At 45.6% G+C, this 22,451-nt stretch overlaps 1 protein-coding gene across 1 annotated transcript in view; it reads left to right on the forward strand.

Moving 5' to 3' along the window:
• The window catches only part of LOC136872540 (sodium- and chloride-dependent glycine transporter 1), a 189,994-nt gene that overhangs the window by 147,803 nt on the left and 19,740 nt on the right, over positions 1 to 22,451 (forward strand). The window contains exons 12-13 of the mRNA XM_067146341.2: positions 15,718 to 15,818; positions 19,969 to 20,136. Of these exons, the coding sequence (XP_067002442.2) occupies positions 15,718 to 15,818; positions 19,969 to 20,136 (269 nt within the window). The remainder of the gene's footprint in view (positions 1 to 15,717; positions 15,819 to 19,968; positions 20,137 to 22,451) is intronic.

Raw genomic sequence — 22,451 nt, forward strand, 5'->3', positions numbered from 1 at the left:
CAACCTTGGTCAACTCTTGTTCTTTTCAGACCACGACGGTATTACGTATGGAGGCCTAGGGAGTCTTTCATTTTTATGCCCTTCGTGGCCCTTATCTTCCTTTGGCCGATACCTTTATTTTTCGAGGTATCGGACCCCTTCCATTTTTTCTCTCTGATTAGTGTTATATAGAGGACGGATGCCTGGCTGTACTACCTCTAAAAACAATAATCACCACCACCACCTGACTTTCAACTATCCTGCCTGACCTACCTCGGTCAGCTCTTGTTCTTTTCCGACCCTGATGCTATTAGGTATTGAGGGCTTTCCTTTTCACGCCCTTCGTGGCCCTTGTCTTTTTTGGCCGATATCTTCATTATTCGAAGTTTCGTATCCCTTCCTTTTTTCTCCTCTGATTAGTGTTAATAGAGAATGGTTGTCTAATTGTACTTCCTCTTAAAACAATAATCACCACCGCCATTTTCCTCTCTGATTAATGTTGTGTAGAGGGTGGTTGTCTAGTTGTACATCCACTTAAACCAATAATCACCACAACCACGACCACCACTCTTAAAACAATAATCTCCACCACTTGTGATGGTATTTTTGAAGCTAAGGGTATTAGCTGGAACATTATAATAGATTTAGGCGTTATTTTGTAACTAGTGGAAAGAAAATGTGAACAGGTCAGGTGTCCAATATTAATGTGGGCCTCAGTAACCAAACAACTGGTGTAATGCTGTGTTTCCATTAAGGGTCAGTCAGTAGTATAAAATTTTCAGTGATATGGGCGTTGATTGTGGGATGAACATGAAGAGTGAACGTCTGTCAACTGACAGTTGAGGGTACGGGAGGCTGAGGAAAGTGCCCTGCAAATGACAAAACGGGCCAGAATTTAAAAGCGAGCCTTCAACCTTAAGCTGGAGGATGCAGAAATCCTGAGTGATTTCAGCTATGGCCTGGGCGAGTTTTAATTATGAATGTGAAGTGTATAAATTGTGTCACAAACTTTAAATTCTTTCTTCCGGAAGTACATTTCCAGCTTTAGGTGCTTCGTACAGAGTTTAATTATAGCATTTTAATTAAATTGTAGGAGAATTGTAGCAATAAAACAAAAGTAGTGACATATATTTGGTAGCCATTATTTAATTACATTTTTTAGGCCACATACTTTTCTTTAATTTAAGTTTGGTTCGATTTAAACAATTCGTTTCTGAGAAAGGTGTACCAATGTTAGTATGAACAATAGGAAAATTACTCACTGGCGGGTCCCCTTAATACAAAAGTAAGACATACTGTAGGAGAAGAAACGTTGTTTTATTTGTTTGAAGACAGGACGTTGTAAGTAAAAGCTGCTTAATCTGTCTAGTACGGTTTGCGCTGTGGCAGAGAGTGGTTCGCTGTACTCTGCATTTATTGCGTGTGACGTTGGCGCGTTCATATTTTCCAGTAAAATACAGTACAGTGACAATGGCAACCAACAGCATTAGGAGAAACACAATAAAGTGTGCGTTTACCGACACGACAAATAAACCGGGGCCAGCAGAAATTCATGTGCGGATTCAGCAAACCTTAAAACTTACAGTAGATCAACTGGAAGCCATTCACCTCGACAATCAGGAAACCGCTGTTTATATCAAGCTAATCAGTAAACTACTGATGGAGAAGATATTACTAACTACAAACGGAAAATCACAGGTACGAAAATTTAATGGTTCCTTCACTGATGTTGTTATTACATGTGCAGATGTTGATAGTAAATTGGTCCGAATAATGAACCTACCAATAGAAATGCCGAACGAGAAAATGTCATTTTTTAACACGTAATGGAAAGTCAGGGAAATTAGAAATGAAAGTTGGTCTTCAATTTACATCTATAACATTTACAGTGATATCAGAGCTATGCGAATAGAATTTAAAACTGCCATACCACCCATCGTGGCCATAGAAGGATATAAAGCGCAGGTAATATATGAAGGACAACCTAAATCTTGCTTTTACTGCAACGCTACGGATCACTTTAGACAAGACTGTCCCATACGGCGAGGTGAGAGCGAAAAAGAAAAAAAAAAAGAAAAAGAAAGATTACTCAGTGATATAGTTGCGAACAGGGAACATCACTCTGATTCACCCGCTGTATTAGAGATGAATACTCCCACAAGCATACCTCACTCGGACAAACCTGCCCCAGTACAAACACAGGCTGCAGAACAACACGCAGTTGATGAGTCACTTACTCACTCCAATGCCTTATCGCCACTACAAGTCAGCCAGGCGGCCTCACCGAATCCCCCCTGTGGGTGGGGGCGGTAGAATAACGCCCACGGTATCCCCTGCCTGTCGTAAGAGGCTACCAAAAGGGGCCCTAGGGGCTCCGAACATTGGAGCGTGGGTTGGCGACCACAGGGCCCTTAGCTGAGTCCTGGCATTGCTTCCACTTACTTGTGGCAGGCTCCTCACTTTCATCTATCCTATCAGATCTTCCTTGATTAACTCTTGTTCTTTTCCGACCCCGACGCTATTAGGTTTGCGAGGGCTAGGGAGTCTTTCGTTTTCACGCCCTTCGTGGCCCTTGTCTTCCTTTGGCCGATACCTTCATTTTTCGAAGTATTGGTCCCCTTCCATTTTTTCTCTCTGATTAGTGTTATATAGAGGATGGTTACCTAGTTGTACTTCCTCTTAAAACAATAATCACCACCACCACCACCTCACCGAACGACATATCCACACAGCAAAAAATACAGCTATCAACACAAGACGAACACGAGCAATAACAAACATCCGATAGTAGTCAACACAAGAATGAAGGTCATGCCGGAACAGAACTTTCTCTAATACACAACCACAAACAGGAAATTGTAAACACACCTGTCAACACTGAAGCGGAGAATACAATAAATGCTAGGACACTAGAGAAACCAGGAGAGAGACACATAAGTATTCAACCAATGAACAAAAGCGTTATTCAAGACACTACGACTAATAGCATGCAATGGGCCGATGATATCGAAGCGGAAACCTCGAATCTTATGCAAATACAAGAGACGAGGTCATGGAATCAAGAAAGCTTGAAGACAAATGAAACACCAACCCACGAAGTTGTAATTTCGAAAAGCAAAACAAAAGTAAAAACACACAGTACAGTGACAATGGCAACCAACAGCATTAGGAGAAACACAATAAAGTGTGCATTTACCGACACGACAAATAAACCGGGGCCAGCAGAAATTCATGTGCGGATTCAGCAAACCTTAAAACTTACAGTAGATCAACTGGAAGCCATTCACCTCGACAATCTGGAAACCGCTGTTTATATCAAGCTAACCAGAGAGAGGAAACACAGAAGCCATACAACAGCAGAGACCCGCGGCTACAGGGGAGTAGAATAGGTGATAGACGATAGAGTCCCTCCCCTCATCTCCGTTGAATTTATTAGGAAAAGAAACATGCATATTTTCACGAGTATGCTGTTAACATACACACTGATGACACTAAATATAAACTGTATTCAAACTGCAAGCAAACAGTCGCTTCCTGAACAGCTTATTCGTAATCAGGACGTGAATATAGTTATGTTGCAGGAAGTGGCAACCGAAGACCTTGCTCGCATTCCTGGATACGAAAAAATTATTAATGTTAACGAGCACAAACGCGGTACAGCCATATACATTAAGGACAATATACCATACTCGGACACAGCACTCTTGCCAAATTCTCGAGGAATCAGCATACGTATTCGGTACTTACTAATTGTAAACATCTATGCCCCATCCGGCTCACAAGCAAAGACGGCTGTTTTATACCACAGACATCCTTCCACTTATTTACAGACATAGCGACAATATGATCCTTGCAGTAGATTTTAACGCAGTATTATCACCCAAAGACCAAACAGGGCAGTTCCAGGAATGTCCTGCGCTATCTGATTTAATAAAAGGGCTACGCCTAAAAGACACATGGGAAGTGAAGCAACAGAGGTCAGCTGGATATACGTATTATTACTAAGGTGGCACTTCTCGACTAGATAGAATATATGTCAGCGGGGTACTGAAAGAACAAGTGAGGGAAACAGATGTCTGCCCAGTGGAATTTTCAAACCATTGTGCGTTTATCTGTAAGATCCGACAACCTGAGTGGGGACCAAGACGCGGACGAGGAATTTGGAGGTTAAATGAATCTTTGAAGAACATGGATTTACAAGAAAGATTTTTCGCTGCATGACAAAAAATGGAAATCGTACATACCCCGATATAGAGATACTCTTGATTGGTGGCTGTTATATGCTAAATCTCGCACGACCTGGCTATTGAAGACATACAGTGCCTAGAGGAGAAGGCAGTTAAACGAAACGACGGAATTCTATTATAAATGCTTAAGACAGCTATATAAGGAGGATCCTACCAACCCTGATACACATCGAAGAATAAAGAAAACAAGAACGCAGCTACTAACGATACAGCGAAGAGAAATGGAAGGTTTGAAAATTCAAGCGCAAGATCATCAAATTATTGGCAACGAGTCTCCTTCCAGGTACCACCTTATAAGAAATAGCAGGAAAGGAAGTCAAAAATACATCTATGACATCGAAACAACTAATGGACAAATGACGAATAGCCCCGAAATAATTAAATTAATGGCGGAGAGCTTTTCCCAGTCCTTGTATAACGAAGAGTCGCCCAACATCATAAATCACCAACACCCATTCTCTGATGGTATAAGAGGAAGAATTCAGCATAGGGAACAAGAAAGCTTGACCCAAGACATCACCTTAGTAGAAATCCAGCAAGCAATACTACAAATCGCACCGAACAAATCTCCTGGTCTAGGAAGAGCCTTTTTCATGACATATTGGTCCATCATTAGAGAGTAACTTGTTGCAGCAATGAATGATGCCTGTAATCCAGAAAGGAACATCGCCAAGATGGCCTTGCGGTCCTTCTTCCCAAGCTGACAAATCCAACCAAGTTATCTGACTTTCGGCCCATAACGCTCTTAAACTTTGACTATAAGCTGTTAACTAAATGTGTGAAAAAAGAGACTGCGTTTATGGAGGACGCCACATCCGAACACCAGTCTGGTGCGATATCAGGAAGATGTGTAATAAATCCTTTATGTGTCATTCGGGATATTATAAGCGAGTCATTGGTCAACAATAAAAAGAAACTGCTAATATGACTAGATTTTGACCACGCATTTGACAGGGTGAACCACAAATATATGATTGAAACACTAAAAGCCCTTGGCTTTGACACTCGATTCACGACTCTCATGGGCAAAATTCTTAATGGAGGCTCTTCAAAGATTAACATAAATGGTTATTTAACAAGGCCAGTCCACATCCACAGAGGAGTACGACAAGGGCGTCCGCTGTCTATGTTGTTCTTCGTTCTCTCCCTAGAACCCCTTCTTAGCAACGTACAGAAAATTTCCAGTCCTAGTAATCTAGATATTGTCGCATTCGAAGATGACGTTACTTTAATATTCGGTCAAATCATTGATATCCAGCATTTGTTCAAAGTAATCGAGCATTATGGGAGATATTCCGGGGCCCAGCTGAACCCACAGAAGAAAAAGGCGATGTGGATTGGGAAAATTGGCCGTGTACAATGGGCACTTCCAGAGTGTGTAGCATTAACACAAGAAATTAAAATTCTGGGAATAACCTTCTTTAACAGTGTGCACAAGATGATCAAAAAGAACTGAGCCGATGCTTTGCATTCAGTCAGGAGCATATTGCAACAGGTTAGGTATAGATCTTTCCTCTTGCAACAAAGAATAATGTATGTGAATATGTACTGCTTAAGCAAAATATGGTATCTGATCCAAATTTTTCACATGCCAAGGATGATTGGTAAACGTATAATTTCGGTTGTTGGTTGGTTCATTTGGCAAGGATCATTAACACGATTTGCCAGAAGTACACTCACCTTACCTAAATCCCAGGGTGGGCTGGGTCTAATAGACGTCAAAGAGAAAGCAAAAACCTTGTTTCTAACAAGAAACTTCAAGCTGTTTCACAAAGCAGGGGCTCATACATCGAAGAATTTCCTCACGAGATGCTGCAGTCTTCAACAATGCATTAACACACCAGCTTATTATGACATCCATCATCAAGCACCTCACGTAAGATATCTGAGTCGAATTATATGCCAAAGGACGTAGTCACATTTCCAGATGTCTCAACGAAAAATATTTATAGCTGTATACTGTCTCAACAGTATTTAGCCCCTGACATAACGAAATCAGCTATGATAATGAACTGGAATCGAGTATGGAGGAATATCTCAATTGCATACTTCCAAACGCAGTAAAAGAAGGTTGGTATAAAGTAATCCATGACATCATACCGACAAGCAGCAGACTTCATCACATTCATATGATGGAGACGGATTTATGCAACTTCTGTCAACATAAAGATACAATCCAACACCGACTTACAACTTGTGTGCAGATTCGACCGACATGGAATAAACTTAAACAGATGCTGAAGTGTATCATTGGACGTCCGAACACATATATCGCACCTGAATGGGTCATCCGCCCTGTATTTAGTTTACAACCACCGCAACTGAACAGTGCTGTCCTGTTACTGTTAGGTTGTTATGTCGACTGTGTGCTGAAATCTTCTGAGCCTTCCAGTGAATTCAAAAGAATGTCCGAGATAAGCGACTATGTTCTAATGTGTATTCAGTGGCCGAAAAGGAAGCGCTGGTTGGGAGAATGTGTAGAGCATCTAAGTAGTGTTCTGTAAGTGTGAAGTGCGGGAAGTGTCAAAGGTATATTTTTTAAGAAAAGTAAAAAATCAACCATGATGGACTGTATAAAAGTGTGATACACGTTTGTGTGCTTCATTCGTTTCTTACTTGTTAATTCTTGGCAACTACAGATGGGCATTATTGTGATATTCTGAAACTTCACCACGAACCTACTACGGTGGCGTAGCAGGGGGAGAGGTGATACTCCCACGTGGCGCGTCCCAGGTGGCGGATAGGGGGGTCCTAACCGGCTTGCCGGCGGACTTGAGGGAAATAAAATACCTCTCGCGGACCAAACACACTACCCCCTGCGGGTGGGGGACACACATGCAGAATACACCCGCGGTATCCCCTGCCTGTCGTAAGAGGCGACAAAAAGGGGCGACCTTGGCGCGGACATGGATTGCGGTTTGGTATAATGTGATGGACCTCCTGTGGATGGGAGAGGCTGAATACATCCATAGGTAATCCCTGCCTGTCGTAGAAGGCGACTTAAAGGGTCATGTGGCCATGGTCCCCTCTTTATTTTTTATTATTTTTCCGAGGGTCAGATGTAGACCATTCAAAATTTGATGTGCGTGCTGCCCGGCGATGGAGCTCCTATGTGTGCGACTACGCTCGAAAGCCCGTGCCAGCAACCACCCAGGACGCGGCGGGTGGGAGTGTCATGTACCCGGGCAGTGGTATCCGCCTGACAACGCAGATCCCCGCACAGCCGAATGCCAGAAGGACATATTATTATTAATTATTTTTATTTATTTTTCCTATTGTTAGTGCTCTGTACACGCTATGGGGTACATGCTATTGCGGGTGACTGGAGGAAGGGAGTCCTAGTGCTCATTGCCTCAGTCATCCCGTATTAGGCATCGTTCAACATCGGACCCCGGGCAATACCTGCTACGACCAGGTGGGTATTGCCTTGGCTGCTTGGTTCGGCTACAGAGACCCCTGATCGGAGTGGGTGGCATTCGGGGAGGATGATTTCGGGCATGGCGTCGAAACAACTTCCGCCTGCCACCTCGGGTAGTTCGCTACCCAAGTCTTTAACTTTTGATTCCCTAAGGGGGGCAACCCCTTGGGAACAAGCGCAGCGACTTAGTCTGGGTTCCAGCTTCCCTAGGTTCCTGGTTGCTACCAGGACCGATGGGCAAGACTTCAAGCTGGTGAAATCGATTCTCTTTAGTCGCCACATTGAAGGTGTCTACGGTGAACTGGAGGACCTGAAGAAAATGCGCAATGGTGGTTTGCTTTTAAAGACGAGCACTGCGCTCCAAGCAGATCGTTTGCTTAAGTGCGACCACTTTGGCGACATCCCCGTCAAAGTGGAAGAGCACAAAACCTTGAATCTGGTTCGTGGAGTGATTTTCCACCGCGATCTCGTCCTGAACACTGACGATGAATTGATGGAAGACATGAAGCACCGCGGCGTGACCCACGTCCGGCGTATCACACGCAAAGTCAACGGTGAAGACGTTGCCACGGGTGCGTTTATAGTCTCCTTCAAATTGTCAGTGTTGCCAGAGAAAGTCAAGGTGACAACCTATCGTTGCGATGTGAGGCCGTACATCCCGCCTCCTATGCGGTGCTATCAATGTCAGAGATTCGGACACATGGTATCTCGTTGTTCGAATCAGTCAGTGTGTGGTACATGTGGGAAAGTAGCTCACGGCGCGGAGGAATGCACGCCTCCGTACAAGTGCACTAACTGCTCTGGTCTTCATTCTCCTCGGGATCGGAACTGTCCGACCTATCTGAGTGAGAAGAAGATCCAGGAGATCAAGACCCTGGATGGTCTTTCCTACCAGGAAGCGCGCCGTAAGTTTAATTCCCTGAATGCACCGGCCAAGACACTTGACTTCAGCTTGATAGCTCAGTCCCTGCCAGGTTCCTCATTTTCACCTGCAACACCTGTCCAGAAGATCGCTGCGCCCAAGGCGGCGGTTGCTCCTGCCAGCAACGCCGCAAAGAGAACAAGCTCGAAGGCTGGTCCATCCCGGCCTTCGACCACCAATCTGCCTGTGCCGGCTAAGAAACCTACGCCGGCACAGAAGGGGAAGAAGACTTCGTCTCCTTCCCCTACACGGTCGGCGAAAGCCGCGCCTAAGCCGGCGGAGGCGGCATCGTCGACCAGGGCTGGGAACTCCCCTCCCAGCCCGTCTAAACAAGAATCGACGGCGGGGAAGAAGAACGCCCTTAATAGGCGCTCTTCCAAATCTCCTACAAATGGGGTGTCACGCCCTCCACCTGGAGGGCCTGATTCTGCGTCAGCAGGTCTTCCTTCGGGGAAACCTGCGCGCTCCCCTCGTGGGCAGAAACCCCGCACCCGGACTACGTCAAAGAAGTTGAAGGCCTGCATCACCTCGTCTGATGACGAGGAGCTGCACATGGAGCACGAATCTCCATCTTCGGATGGGGATGTGAGTGTAGGTTAGGTTAGGTAGCATTCCGTTGCTCCTATCCTAATCCTCAGAAGTCCACACTTACAATATGGCACTGTTACAATGGAATTGTAACGGTTATGATAGGCATCTTGCTGAGTTGCGCCAGCTCATTAGCGAGTATTCGGCGAGTATAGTCTGTATTCAGGAAACCAACTTCCGACCAGATCATCATACGGTATTGCGAAATTTTCGACTATACTCGACAGAACGACATTATGCTCACCGGGCGTCCGGTGGCGTTGGCATTTTTGTCCGTTCTGATACCTACAGCGAGGAGGTTCCACTAAGAACCCCGCTGGAGGCTGTAGCTGTTCGCGTTCCGCTGCCTGTCATAACAACAGTGTGTAATGTCTATTTTCCGCCAGGGCTACCTCTTAACATTAATGATGTCACTGATCTTCTAGATCAGCTTCCACCTCCCTTCCTCTTGTTGGGCGATTTTAACGCCCATCACCCCATATGGGGCTCTGAGACGCCTTGCCCCCGGGGAAGAGAGCTGGAAACATTGGTAACAGACCTGGATTTATGTATTTTGAACACAGGGGAACCAACACACTTCAGTGTACGTTACGGCACATATTCTCGCATAGACGTAAGTCTATGCAGCCGAACGTTGGTTCCGCTGTTTCGGTGGAACACACACGACGATCTTTGTGACAGTGACCATTTTCCCATCATTCTTACTTTGATGAACCAAAAATCCGTCGAGGCTCCCCCTCGATGGATTCTTAAACATGCTGATTGGCCAAAGTACACATCACTAGCTGTCTTTAACGATGATATCAGGCGGACCGCCGGCGAGGAAATAACTTATGTCACCCAAGTTATTCTTGCTGCTGCTGAGGAGTCCATTCCGTTCTTCTCGGGGACTCCTCGCCGAAAACTCGTTCCTTGGTGGAACAAGGAAATAGCAGCAGCTATCAAAGAACGCCGTCGTGCTCATAAACGTTACCGTAGACAGCCTACTGCGGCCAACTTGGTAACATATAAGAAATTCCGCGCTAAGGCGCGGGTTCTTATTCGCCAAAGTAAGCAGGCTTCATGGGAGAGATATGTGTCGTCTATGACGTCACACACTCCATCATCTCAAGTGTGGACTAAACTTCGGCGTATTTCGGGTATTCATGGATCATCTTCGGTACCGGGAATTTCCATTGCAGGCAATATCGTCACTGAACCACTATCGATTGCTAACCATCTTGCTCGCCATTTCGCGGACGTGTCTGGCTCCGGGAATTACCATCGTGACTTCCTACCTCTGAAGCGGGAGGCAGAACGTCGTCATCTCAGTTTTGCCACTCAGGCTTCAGAGGACTATAACGTGCCCTTTACGGAGTGGGAACTCCGTAGCGCATTAGCGCTTTGCAAGGACACGTCTCCTGGACCAGACAATATCCATAACCAGATGTTGAAACACCTTAGTGAGGACAGTCTTCTCTATCTCCTTCGTGTGTTCAACCGAATCTGGACAGAGGGTGACTATCCGTCTCAGTGGCGAGAGGGCATCGTCATTCCTGTCCTCAAGACTGACAAAGATCCTAAATATGCAGGGAGTTATAGACCTATTTGTCTTACCAGCTGCCTGTGTAAGCTGTTTGAGAGGATGGTAAATCGCCGCCTTGTGTGGTGTCTGGAGAAACAAGGACTCTTTTCCGAGTACCAGTGTGGTTTCCGAGCCGCTCGATCCACCACTGACCACTTGGTACGCCTGGAGAGTTCTATCCAGGATGCGTTTCTCCGCAAACAGCATTTGGTAGCTGTTTTCTTTGATTTAGAAAAGGCCTACGACACCACATGGCGATATGATATCCTTTCAGTCCTGCATCAATGGAAATTCCGAGGTAACTTGTCGGTTTTCATTGCGAATTTTTTGTCCCTCCGTCTATTCCGTGTCCGAGTAGGGAGGACATATTCGCAATACCACGTTCAGGAAAATGGAGTCCCACAGGGATCGGTTCTTAGTGTCACTCTGTTCGCGATTGCCATAAACGGTATTGTTGCTGCTGCTGGTCCAGCAGTAATACCGTCGCTATATGTGGACGATTTTGCTCTTCACTATAGCTCGCACAGTATGGCAGTCGCAGAGCGACAATTACAGCAAGCTATCCGGAAGGTGGAGCAGTGGACCTTTGAGCATGGTTTTCGGTTTTCTACTGCAAAGACCTCCGTTGTCCACTTTTGCCGTCAACGTACTCTACATCCAGATCCTGAACTTTATCTAGGAAATGTCGCTCTTCCCGTGGTTGACACTTACCGATTTCTTGGGCTCCTTTTCGACAGTAAATTATCGTGGGAGCCACACGTGCGGGAGCTAAGAGTGCAATGCACCAAGAGGCTAAATCTCTTGAAATTTCTTAGCAGCACTAATTGGGGAGCTGACCGTGCGGTGCTCCTACGATTCTACAGGGCACACGTTTTATCTAGGTTAGACTACGGCAGTGCAGCATATGGCTCCGCAAGACCAAGCGTTCTTGCGAAGCTGAACAGCATCCACCACGCCGGGGTTAGGTTGGCGACGGGAGCTTTTCGTACAAGCCCCATCGCTAGCCTGCTCGCTGAGTCTGGTGTGCCGCCTTTACACCTGAGGCGCCAGCAAATGCTTCTTTCGTATGCTGCTCATTTGCGACAAATGCCACTTCATCCCAGCTATCCTTGCGTATTCAACAATGGCAACCATTTTCTGTACGCTGCTCGTCCTCGAGCTACGCGGCCGGTTGGAATACGCTTGGAGAGCAGTTACAGGTTGTTTAACGTACCTTCGGTTCCATGCCTTGTCAGACAACCGAGTGGGGCACCTCCGTGGGTAGTTCGACGTCCTGAAATAATCCTGGACCTACACACTGGCCCGAAGGAAAACACGGACCCTTCGATTTATCGGAGGCTCTTCATGTCCGTTGTTGGCCGCTATCCAGGTTCAGTCGTCGTCTACACGGATGGTTCAAGGACAGATACGAAGGTGGGCTGTGCGTTCGTTGTCGACAATGATCGGTTTCTTTTTGCTCTCCCGGACACCTGTAGTGTGTACACGGCAGAGCTCTATGCTATCTGCAGAGCTCTGCGGTACGCACTATACAATGAGCGCCGACGCTTTCTTGTGTGTACTGACTCCTTGAGTTCGCTTCAGTCTATTGATACCTGTTTCCCTCAACACCCTCTGGTGCAGCGGATCCAGGACCTGCTGGCCGGGTGTTGCGATGCCGGCACCAGAATCACGTTTCTGTGGCTCCCAAGCCACATGGGCATAGAGGGAAACGAGTTAGCAGATCAGGCTGCCAAGGAGGCAGTTACACTGCCCCCGTTGCCTTTCAAGGTTCCAGCAAGTGATATTCGCTCCCAGCTGCGACATCATGTTATGTCCCATTGGGAGATGGAGTGGCAGGCCATTCCACCTCCCAATAAGTTGAGAGCGATAAAAGGAACGACGAAGGTATGGAAGACTTCCCTTCGGGCTTCGCGGCGGGAAGCCGTGGTATTATGTCGTCTTCGGGTCGGCCATGGTATCGTGACTCACTCGCATCTTTTGAAAGGAGAACCTCCTCCGGTGTGTACCTGCGGTGACCATCTTACCGTGGTACACATGCTTACGGAGTGTACGGACCTGGTTGATCTTCGCCGTAGTCTTAACCTCCCGGATACCATCTCCCTTATCCTGCGTGATGACGTGCAGTCAGCAGACCTCGTCATCCGCTTTATGAGGGATAGTGGTCTGTTTTATCGTATGTAATGATGTCCTTTGTGCTTGTATCTTTGTGTCAATTACGCTCTCATCCTGTTGACTTCATTTTAGTTTGTGTTGCGTATTTTAATGTGTTCTTTTCACGTCTAATGTAAAGTATGTATATATATCTGTACTAGCAGGCAATGCCTTATTCCATTATCTCCTGTAATTTTTCTTATTTTATTCCAAAATAAGACATTGCGAATTAGATCCACTGATTGTTTTAATTTCATACTCATTTTTCATCGCATTTTTTAAAACTCTAATCAGTGGCTCCGTTTTAAATTTTAACTATCATATGTCATTTCGTCCATCTCGTTCCATTAGGGGCCGATGACCTTCGATGTTAGGCCCCTTTAAACAACAAGCATCATCATCATCATCATCTGAAACTTCAAATATTTCATGAATATTAGGCAATAAGAATTTGTAAAGACGGTTTCTGTTGTGTTTTTCTCTATCTAATTGTGTATTAATTTGTTAAACAGTTGAAGTAATTTTATGTATTACCAATTATAAGTAAATAAGTTAAATCAGATGTGAAAAAAATCTGTCTGAGAAGACAATAAAGTATCGCGTGTCCCCACCTGGAAATCAAACAGATGAAACGAGATGTAGAACAGACACCAGAATGAGCCCAAGTAACTCATTGTCGAACCAGTATACCTCAGATTTATACACCCGTGACGTATTTGCAACTACGGAAGGAGAACTGTGAGAGCTTTTGTTTGATACTGTTTCCCAGCGATCGCACGTTCTGAAAAGAGCTGAAAGAGAAATGGATTACGAACCTATCCTCCCCCTGTCGGTGGGGGCGGTAGAATAACCCCTGCCTGTCGTAAGAGGCGACTAAAAGGGGCCCCAGGGGCTCTGAAGTTTGGAGCGTGGGTTGGCGACCACGGGGCCCTTAGCTGAGTCCTGGTATTGCTTCCACTTACTTGTGCCGGGCTCCTCACTTTCATCTATCCTATTCGACCTCTCTTGGTCAACTCTTGTTCTTTTCCGACCCCGACGCTATTAGGTTTGCGAGGTCTAGGGAGTCTTTCATTTTCACGCCCTTCGTGGCCCTTGTCTTCCTATGGCCGATATCTTCATTTTTCGAAGTGTCGGATCCCTTCCATTTCTTTTCCTCTGATTAGTGTTACATAGAGGATGGTTGCCTAGTTGTACTTACTCTTAAAACAATAATCACTACCACCACCACCTTACGAACCTATCCGTTCTGAGGGTGTAATGCATTCCTTATATGGAGGAGTTTCATCAGAAAAGATGGAACATCACTGTTATGACGTCAGTTTGAAGAGTATGGAGAATGGGATTTCGTGTAACAGGTACTAGATCAGTCTGTAATTTTTATGTCAATTTCGCTTCTTTCACGAAGTTCCTGGTGGAAAAGCTGGAGAAGAAAGAATCTACCTCACTGACATTTCACCCCTGCGGGTGGGTGGGTGGGCCGGTGGGGGGCAGAGGCTCTTAACTTGGGGCCGTGAGTTGGCGACCGCGGGGACATTAGCTGAGACATGGCATTGCTTCCACTTACTTGTGCCAGGCTCCTAACTTTCATCTATCCTGTCCGACCTACCTTGGTCATCTTGTTGTTTTCCGACCCCGACGGTATTACGTTTGGAGGCCTAGGGAGTCTTTCATTTTCACACCCTTCGTGACCCTTGTCTTCCTTTGGCCGATATCTTCATTTTTCGAAGTGTCGGATCCCTTCCATTTTTTCCCGCTGATTAGTGTTATATAGAGGATGGTTGAGTTGTTCTACTTCCTCGTTAAGCAGTAATCATCACCACCACCTCCTCTGCCACCTGGATGACAGCCCTAAATGCGATCTGTGCTGGTTGGTTGGTTGGTTGGTTGATAGGAAGTCTGCTGTAACCAGCAAATGTTAAGAATCGCCCATTTTGTCGTAGAATGATGAAGAAAATCATTGTTCAAAGGAGTTTTTGGAAAATATTTAATGCCTTTGCGTGATATTTCCTAACTTTTATATCCTATTTTGCTATCTTTGGGGACATAAGTGTATGAATATTTCCAGAGTTTTTATGTCATAAAAATTCGAGCCCTAATAATATTAATAGATTTTCACTCTCCTCGTACCTCTCTTCTCAGGCCTGGTGGCGATGATTGTTAGGGCGTCGAGTCTCTATGGTCTGACAACGAATATATCTGGTTTGTATCCCGTTGGTGGAAAACAGTGTTAACAAATGAGTATTGGCTCAGTCCGATGGTATTTGAAGGTGCTCAAATACGCCAGCCTCGTGTCGGTAGATTTACTGGCACGTAAAAGAACTCCTACGGAAATCAATTTCGACACCTCGACGTCTCCGAAAACCGCAAAAGTAGTTAGTGGGGATTAAAGCCAAATACATTATTATTACTAATCATTAGATAGCGTCTCAAAAGCCTAGTCTCAACTGCGAAACTCTCCGTAGTGTTCATATGGCATGAAGGCATATACCGCCATTGATGGTGATTCGTCCGTCAGACAGGGACATGAAGCTTGGAGCGGACCCCTTGGTTTTATTCTATAGGAGTAGGCGACGTGCCGACACCGGGTTTCACCCTCTCTCTACGTCATTATCATCAGGTCATACCGACGCGCAGGTCGCGCATGGGTGTCAATTAGATAGACTTGCACAAGACCTCTCAGGAGGCCACAAGCATCAATCAATCAATCAATCAATCAATGAACCATTCAGTCAATCAATCAAATCAATCAGTCAATCAATCAATCAATCAATCAATCAAAGTTTTCCCACCTCCTCATTAAGAAAAAGTTTTTGTCTTTAAGTTACGACGTTTTCTCTTTTAATTTCAGATTCGAAAAGCTTTAAGCGGGATGTGGAATTCATGATCCAACGCCCTATACATTCTATCTGGGTGTTTTGTTTGAAGTACGTCACGACATTCCTTCTTCTGGTAATGTATTCTAATACTTTGAGTAACATATTTTCTCTAAAATGTGAGCATTCTCTTTTATACAAATGAATAGCCTTAGTTAATTTAGATCATTCCCTCTATCTCTGTGCGTGTATTTTACAAATCAGGTAAGAAGGTGGATTGCTAGAAATTACACCTAATCATGCATCCTGTAGAAGGTTGTGAACTATTTAGATGAAATACACCCCGAGGTCATGGACTAGGAGCACGGACCGTGACAGATAATGCCTCAACATCAATACGTCACTTGACATACGTCTCACCTTCGTCCCGTTTTGTGATACGGGGTCGGGGATCGATAAAATATTTGACGGCTGGCGAATACATACGAGTGAACTCCCCTGTGGGTGGAGGATGTAGAATAATAACCACGGTATCCCCTGCCTACCGTAAGAGGCGACTAAAAGAGGCCCCAGAGGCTTTCAACTTGGGAGCGTGGATTGGCGACCACAGGGCCCTTAGCTGAGACATTGCATTGCTTCCACTTACTCGTGCCAGGCTCCTCACTTTCACCTATCGTATCAGACCTCACTTGGTCAACTCTTGTTCTTTTCTGGCCCCGACGGTATTAGAGCACTCGAGGTCTAGGGAGTCTTTCATTTTCACGCCCTTCGTGGCCCTTGCCTTCCTTTGGCCCATACCTTCATTTTTCGATGTGTCTGATCCCTTCAATTTATTATCCCAGATTAGAGTTACAGTATATAGAGGATGGTTACCTAGTTGTATCTCCTCTTAAAATAATAATCACCACCACCATCGGAATACTGCGATGGCCAATCATATTACATTTAAGCGCTAAGACCCTTTTTTATTCGAGAAAGTACGAAAGTTACGTGGGAAAGTGTGTATCTTCCATGACAGCACATACTCCGTTATCACAAGTGTGGACAAAACACCGCCGCACTAAGGCCCTGTGGTCGCCAATCCACGCTCCCAAGATGTAATTACGATTCCTCCGGTCACTGCACATCACATCGCATCATATTTCGCAAGTACGTCCAACTCTGAGGGATATGACCCTGCAGTTGTGTCAAATAGACGCGAAGCAGAGGCATACCATCCCTCCTTTGCCTCTAGTGCTTCTGATTCCTTTAACGTCCCTTTTCCACAGTAGGAATTGCGGAGTACATGCGCGCTGTGCAGGGACACGGCTCCTAGACCGGACAAAATTCACAATTAAATGCCTAAACGCCTAAACATGTCTTAAGGATAGCTTCACATTATTCGACGGAATATGGAGTGAGGGCTTGTTTAATGGAGTGAGGGAATTGTAATACCAATTCCCAATATCCAAAAGCTTCTGGATAGTTGAATGTCTTAGGAACGGCCTCTGTAAGCTGTTTTAGAGAATCGGGAACCGGTGACTTGTGTGGGCCGTGGAAGATAGAAGTTTCTTGACTAACTACCAATCAATCTGCCACCGATCATCTGGTTAGACTGGAGAGCGCCATTCAGGACGCCTTTCTCTGGAAGGAACACCTGGTCGCAGTGTTTTTGACGTGGGGAAAACTTACGGTACTACTTGGCGGTATGGGATAATCTCCAAACTACGCCAGTGAGAATTTCGAGGTAATTTACCTACGTTTGTGGAGCATTTAATGTCACTCCGGCTCTTTCGAGTCCCTCAGTGTCACGCTGTTCGCAACCACCACCAACACATAGTTGACGCTGCTGAGCCCGCAGTCGTTCCATCGCTGTATGTATTTAGCTCTGCATTACAGCATCGGAAAGATGGCGGTTCCTAAGAGACAGCTACAGCAAGCAATTAACCAAATCGACAGATGGACTCTGCAATATGCTTTTTGATTTTCAGCGGCGAAATCCTCTGTTGTACAATTCTGTTAATGTCGGTTTGTGCATCCTGAACGAGAGCTTTGGTTGCGAAACAGTGTCTTACCAGCGGTAGACACCTGCAGGTTCCTGGGTCTCCATCAGCGGCACTTTGTGCGGGAGCTGACTTTGCGGTGCTGCTATACTTTTACACGGCTACGCCCCCTGTGGGAGGGGACGGTAGAATAACATCCATGGTATCCCCTGCCTGTCGTAAGATATGACTAAAAGGAGACCCGGGGCCTCTTAACTTGGGAGCGTGGATTGGCGACCATGCGGGCCCTCAGCTGAGTACTGGTATTGTTTCCACTTACTTGTGCCAGGCTCCTCACTTCCATCTATCCCATCCGACCACCCTTGGTCAAGTCTTATTCTTTACCGACCCCGATGGTATTAGAGCATTCAAGGCCTGGGGAGTCTTTCATTTCACGCCCTTTGTAGCCCTTGTCTTTCTTTGGCCAATACCTTCATTTTCAAAGTGTCGCATCCCTTCCATTTTTTCTCTCTGATTAGTGCTATATAGAGGATGGTTGCGCAGTTTTACTTCCTCTTAAAACAATGATCACCAATTACACGATTACGGTCCTTTCCCGACTTGATTATGGAAATGCGGCATATTATTCAGCCTACGCTTAATCTTGTAGATAGTATTCACCATAGTTAACTTGGGCTGGCGATCGGAGCTTTCCTTTCTAGCCCCATGCCCAACTTCCCTTTGGTTGGGGGTGGTAGAATATCATCCATAGGAGCCTCTGTTCATCGTAAGAGGCGACTAAAATGTGTCCCAGAGGCTCTGAACTTGGGAGCGTTGGTCGCGTCCAAGGGACCCTTAGCTGAGTCCTAGCATTGTTCCACTTACTTGTGCCAGGCTCCTTACTTTCATCTATCCTAACCGACTTCTCTTTGTCAATTTTTTATCTTTCCTGACCTCGACGATGTCGAGGGAGTATTACATTTTCACAGCCTTCCTTGCCCTTGGCTTCCTTTGACCGACACATTCATTTTGGAACTGTTGGTTCCCTTCAATATTTTTTCTCTCATTTATATGTAGAGGATTGTTACCCCGTTGTATTTCCTCTTAAAGCAATATTCACCACCAGTACTTACCCAGTGCCACCACTGACCTAATGCCTCACGGCCGTTTGATAGCTTGTATCGGGAGTTGATGTGGCTCTCGGTGGTTGTCTTGGACGGATCTCTATCGAGGCTCGGGCCGGACATGCGGCTAGATCTACTTCGTGGATCCACGGTGAACTCGGGTGCTTCAGGAAGTATTTTCGGGACTTCGTTCACCAGTATCCGGCCGCGCGACATGTCTTCACGGATGATTCTAATAGCAGAAAATGTGGAATGATCTTTCGTCTCCGATAAATATCAACACGAAGATCTCGCTTCCTATAGCAAGTATACTGCGGATCTCTTCGCTATCTTAGAAGCTCTGCAATATGCATTTGGAAACGAAATAGGCCACTTTATCCTGTGTACTCGTTAAGTTCTCTGCAGTATTTTGACAACCATTTCCCACAAATCTCACTGATGCAGCAGATTCACGATCTTCCAGCCACTTGCGCGTGGATCCCAAACCACATTGGGATTGATGAAAATGAACTTGTGGATGTAACTGCAAACGAGACGGTACTTTTACCACCTAGACGCGTAAAGGTACAAGCCAGGGATATTTGTTCTCAGCTACGGCGAACCACCTTGGCGTCCGGGTTATCGGATTGGCTAGCTGTCCGCACTCCCAACAAGCGGAGCGCAATTTTATTATGAAGATAACTACCGTGTGGCGGTTCCCCTTTCCAGCCTTCACGGACAGAAGCCGTAGTTTTATGTAGGCCGAGGATAGGTCATGGAAGATCTACGCACTCTTAGGTCCTGAAGACGGAAGACCTCCAGGGTGTTCTTGCGGTTTCGATTTCTCTGTGGCCCACATCCTCACACAGTTTGCTGGTTTCTCTGGCCTAAGACGGAAACTCGAACTCACATTATCCGATGCCGGTAATAGTGCCGATCTTGTTATTCACTTTATATTTGTGTGGGTGGTTTAATAAAGGGTTTCTAAATTTCAAGCTTCATTATCCTTTCCGGCTTAATATATTCTTTGTATTCTTTTCTCTATTCATTTTCAAGTTCCTCCGTTTAGTAAATAGTCTAAAATGTATTTTCATTTTTGTTTCCACTTGTTCAGGGAGGATGGTCCATTTAAAACTTCAACCACCACCACCACCCTACTTAACTGTGTAGTTCCTTATTTCTTTATATTTAGCTAACAGAATATTGTGTTCTTATGTTACAGCTGATCTTTGTCGCCACACTTATTTTCTACACTCGGGTATCGTACAACCACATTGAATATCCAGACTGGGCTGTGGGTATTGGTTGGACGACGGCAGCAATTTCTATTATAATGATTCCGAGCTTCCTCACCTACAAACTGATATCGACTTCAGGAACTTGTAAGGAGGTAAGGTGTAGTTAAATAGTTCCATCAGCCGAGTGCCTGCAGCTCCTTCGCTAATTAATAAATTTATTTACTTCTATCCCTTACTGACCCCTTGTAGGTGGGGGCGCCGAGTCACACCCAGTGTATATCCTGCCTGTCGTAACAGGTTACTATAAGGGACCCCACGGGCACTTAACTTGGGAGCGTGGGTTGGCGCCCACGGGCCTTCATGTGAGTCGTGGTATTGCTCCCACTTACTTTTGCCACGCTAACTTTCATCTATCCTGTCCGACCTCTGTTTTTCAACTCTTGTCCTTTTCCGACCCCGCCGGTATTACAGCATTCGAGACCTAGGGAGTCTTTACACCCTGTGGATGGGGGCGATAGAATGACACCCACGGTATCCCCTACCTGTCTTAAGAGGCGACTGAAAGGAACCTCAAGGCTTTGAACTTTAGAAAGTAGGTTGGGGCCATGGGGTCCTTAGCTGAGTCCCGAAATTGCTTCCACTTACTTGTGTCAGGCTCCTCACCCTCATCTATCCTATCCGACCTCGCTTGGTCAACTCTTGTTCTTTTTCGACCCCGCCAGTATTAGGTTGACAGGCCGAGGGAGTCTTTCATTTCCACGCGATACCTGGTCCTTGTCTTTCTTTGTCCGGTACTTCATTTTCCGAAGTGTGGCATCCCTCCTTTTTCCTTCTTTCTCTCTCTGTCTACCCTGTGGATGGGGGACGCAGACGAAGACAACACCTACGGTATCCCCTGCCTGTCGTAAGAGGCGACCAAGGTATAATGACATTATAACGATGAGACTACATGTGAATAGTACTTTTGCGAGTAGTACCACCTTGCGAGGTAAACCATGGATCTACGTTATTTAGGAGCAGTACTATTATGTGAGGAACACCACGGGTCTGGGTGTTGTTTGTAATATGGGTAATCGTGTGTATTCCACTGATCGGTTCCACTGTGTTGAATGGGTCTGCGTCACCTATGAGTAGTAACACTTTATGAGAAACCTGATGGGTCTACGTCAGGGCCTCTCAGAGTGCATGCGCCCGGGCACAGCACGGCGCAAGGTGCAGGAGACGACTTCACTAGGTTAACCAGAGTGCAAAACCCTACTCCACTTCCCCTACACCTGTCTCCCCCGTTCGACCTGTCTTCGCCTTTTCCACCTTCCCCGCTGATTCTCCCCTCACTGCGAAATGTTTATGTGCGGTCAGCGGGGACACTGTTGTACGGGACAATGTTACCGGTGTTAAACCACTCTTCTTTCAATTAGGTTTGAGCAGACAATTTATCTTCTCTAGCTCTTCTTTTCCTTTACTTTTGCAATGATACCAGTTATGCCTGGAACAAGGGACCGGCTGACAACAATTCTGAGAGCCTTCTTTAAATTACAATCAGAAATAGGCCTACTCGTCTATATTACCTTGATTAATACCAATATCGGTTCTGATATACCAGTGATTAGTACTGTTATGAGGGGCCGGTGACCTGGATTTGGACCCGTTTAGATAATGCGTATCATCCTAGTAATTAAGACATTGTGAACTGAATCCACTGATTGCCTTTTACGATCCTTTTTCATCACAATTCCTTTTCGATTCTAGTCACTAGATACATTTTGAAGCTTTAATTTTGCATTTCGTTGCATCTCGTACCCTTAGGGGCCGATGACCTAGCTGTTAGGCCTCTTTAAACAACAAACATCATCGAATACATTGCAGTATTCTTCGTCACCTGGGAGACTGATTACCTCGGATCGAGTAGGGGTATTTCAGTCGCCTTGACAAATAATACTGCAATATATTGGAACCGTCGGCAGACTGTACGTAATGTACAGAAAACAAAACACGTTTCAACCCGGGAGAAGAATTAAATACCTCTACACACCATGGAAGTTTCACTTCTAAGATACGAGTCCTGTACGGGGAGGATATTCTCAAAGCTACTAGGCAGTCCGACAACCTTCGTAAGAAGATGAGTATCTACCTGGCTCGACTCGCTCATCTGAAACGCTGCAGAAACAACAGCATTATACTAGCATGCGTGAGACTGTAATATCAAACCAAGAACCGACGAACAGACCGTATTCATCACGAAACCTGCATAAAACTTCTCAGGGAACGGATTAATTACACCAGACAGACTCCGGACCACCTCAGTAGTAAACCTTTTTACCTCCACTTGGAACTTGCTGCTACTTTGTTTCGCAATGACTGGACCATTTTAGACAGCATCAGCAACACACAATCTCAGCGTACAATGGAATTAGCCACTGCCAAATAAAACAAGAAATTCGACCGCCTCCTACTAAAACAGAAACTG

The sequence above is a fragment of the Anabrus simplex genome, chromosome 4, assembly GCF_040414725.1.
Source record: "Anabrus simplex isolate iqAnaSimp1 chromosome 4, ASM4041472v1, whole genome shotgun sequence".
Taxonomy (NCBI): domain Eukaryota; kingdom Metazoa; phylum Arthropoda; class Insecta; order Orthoptera; family Tettigoniidae; genus Anabrus; species Anabrus simplex.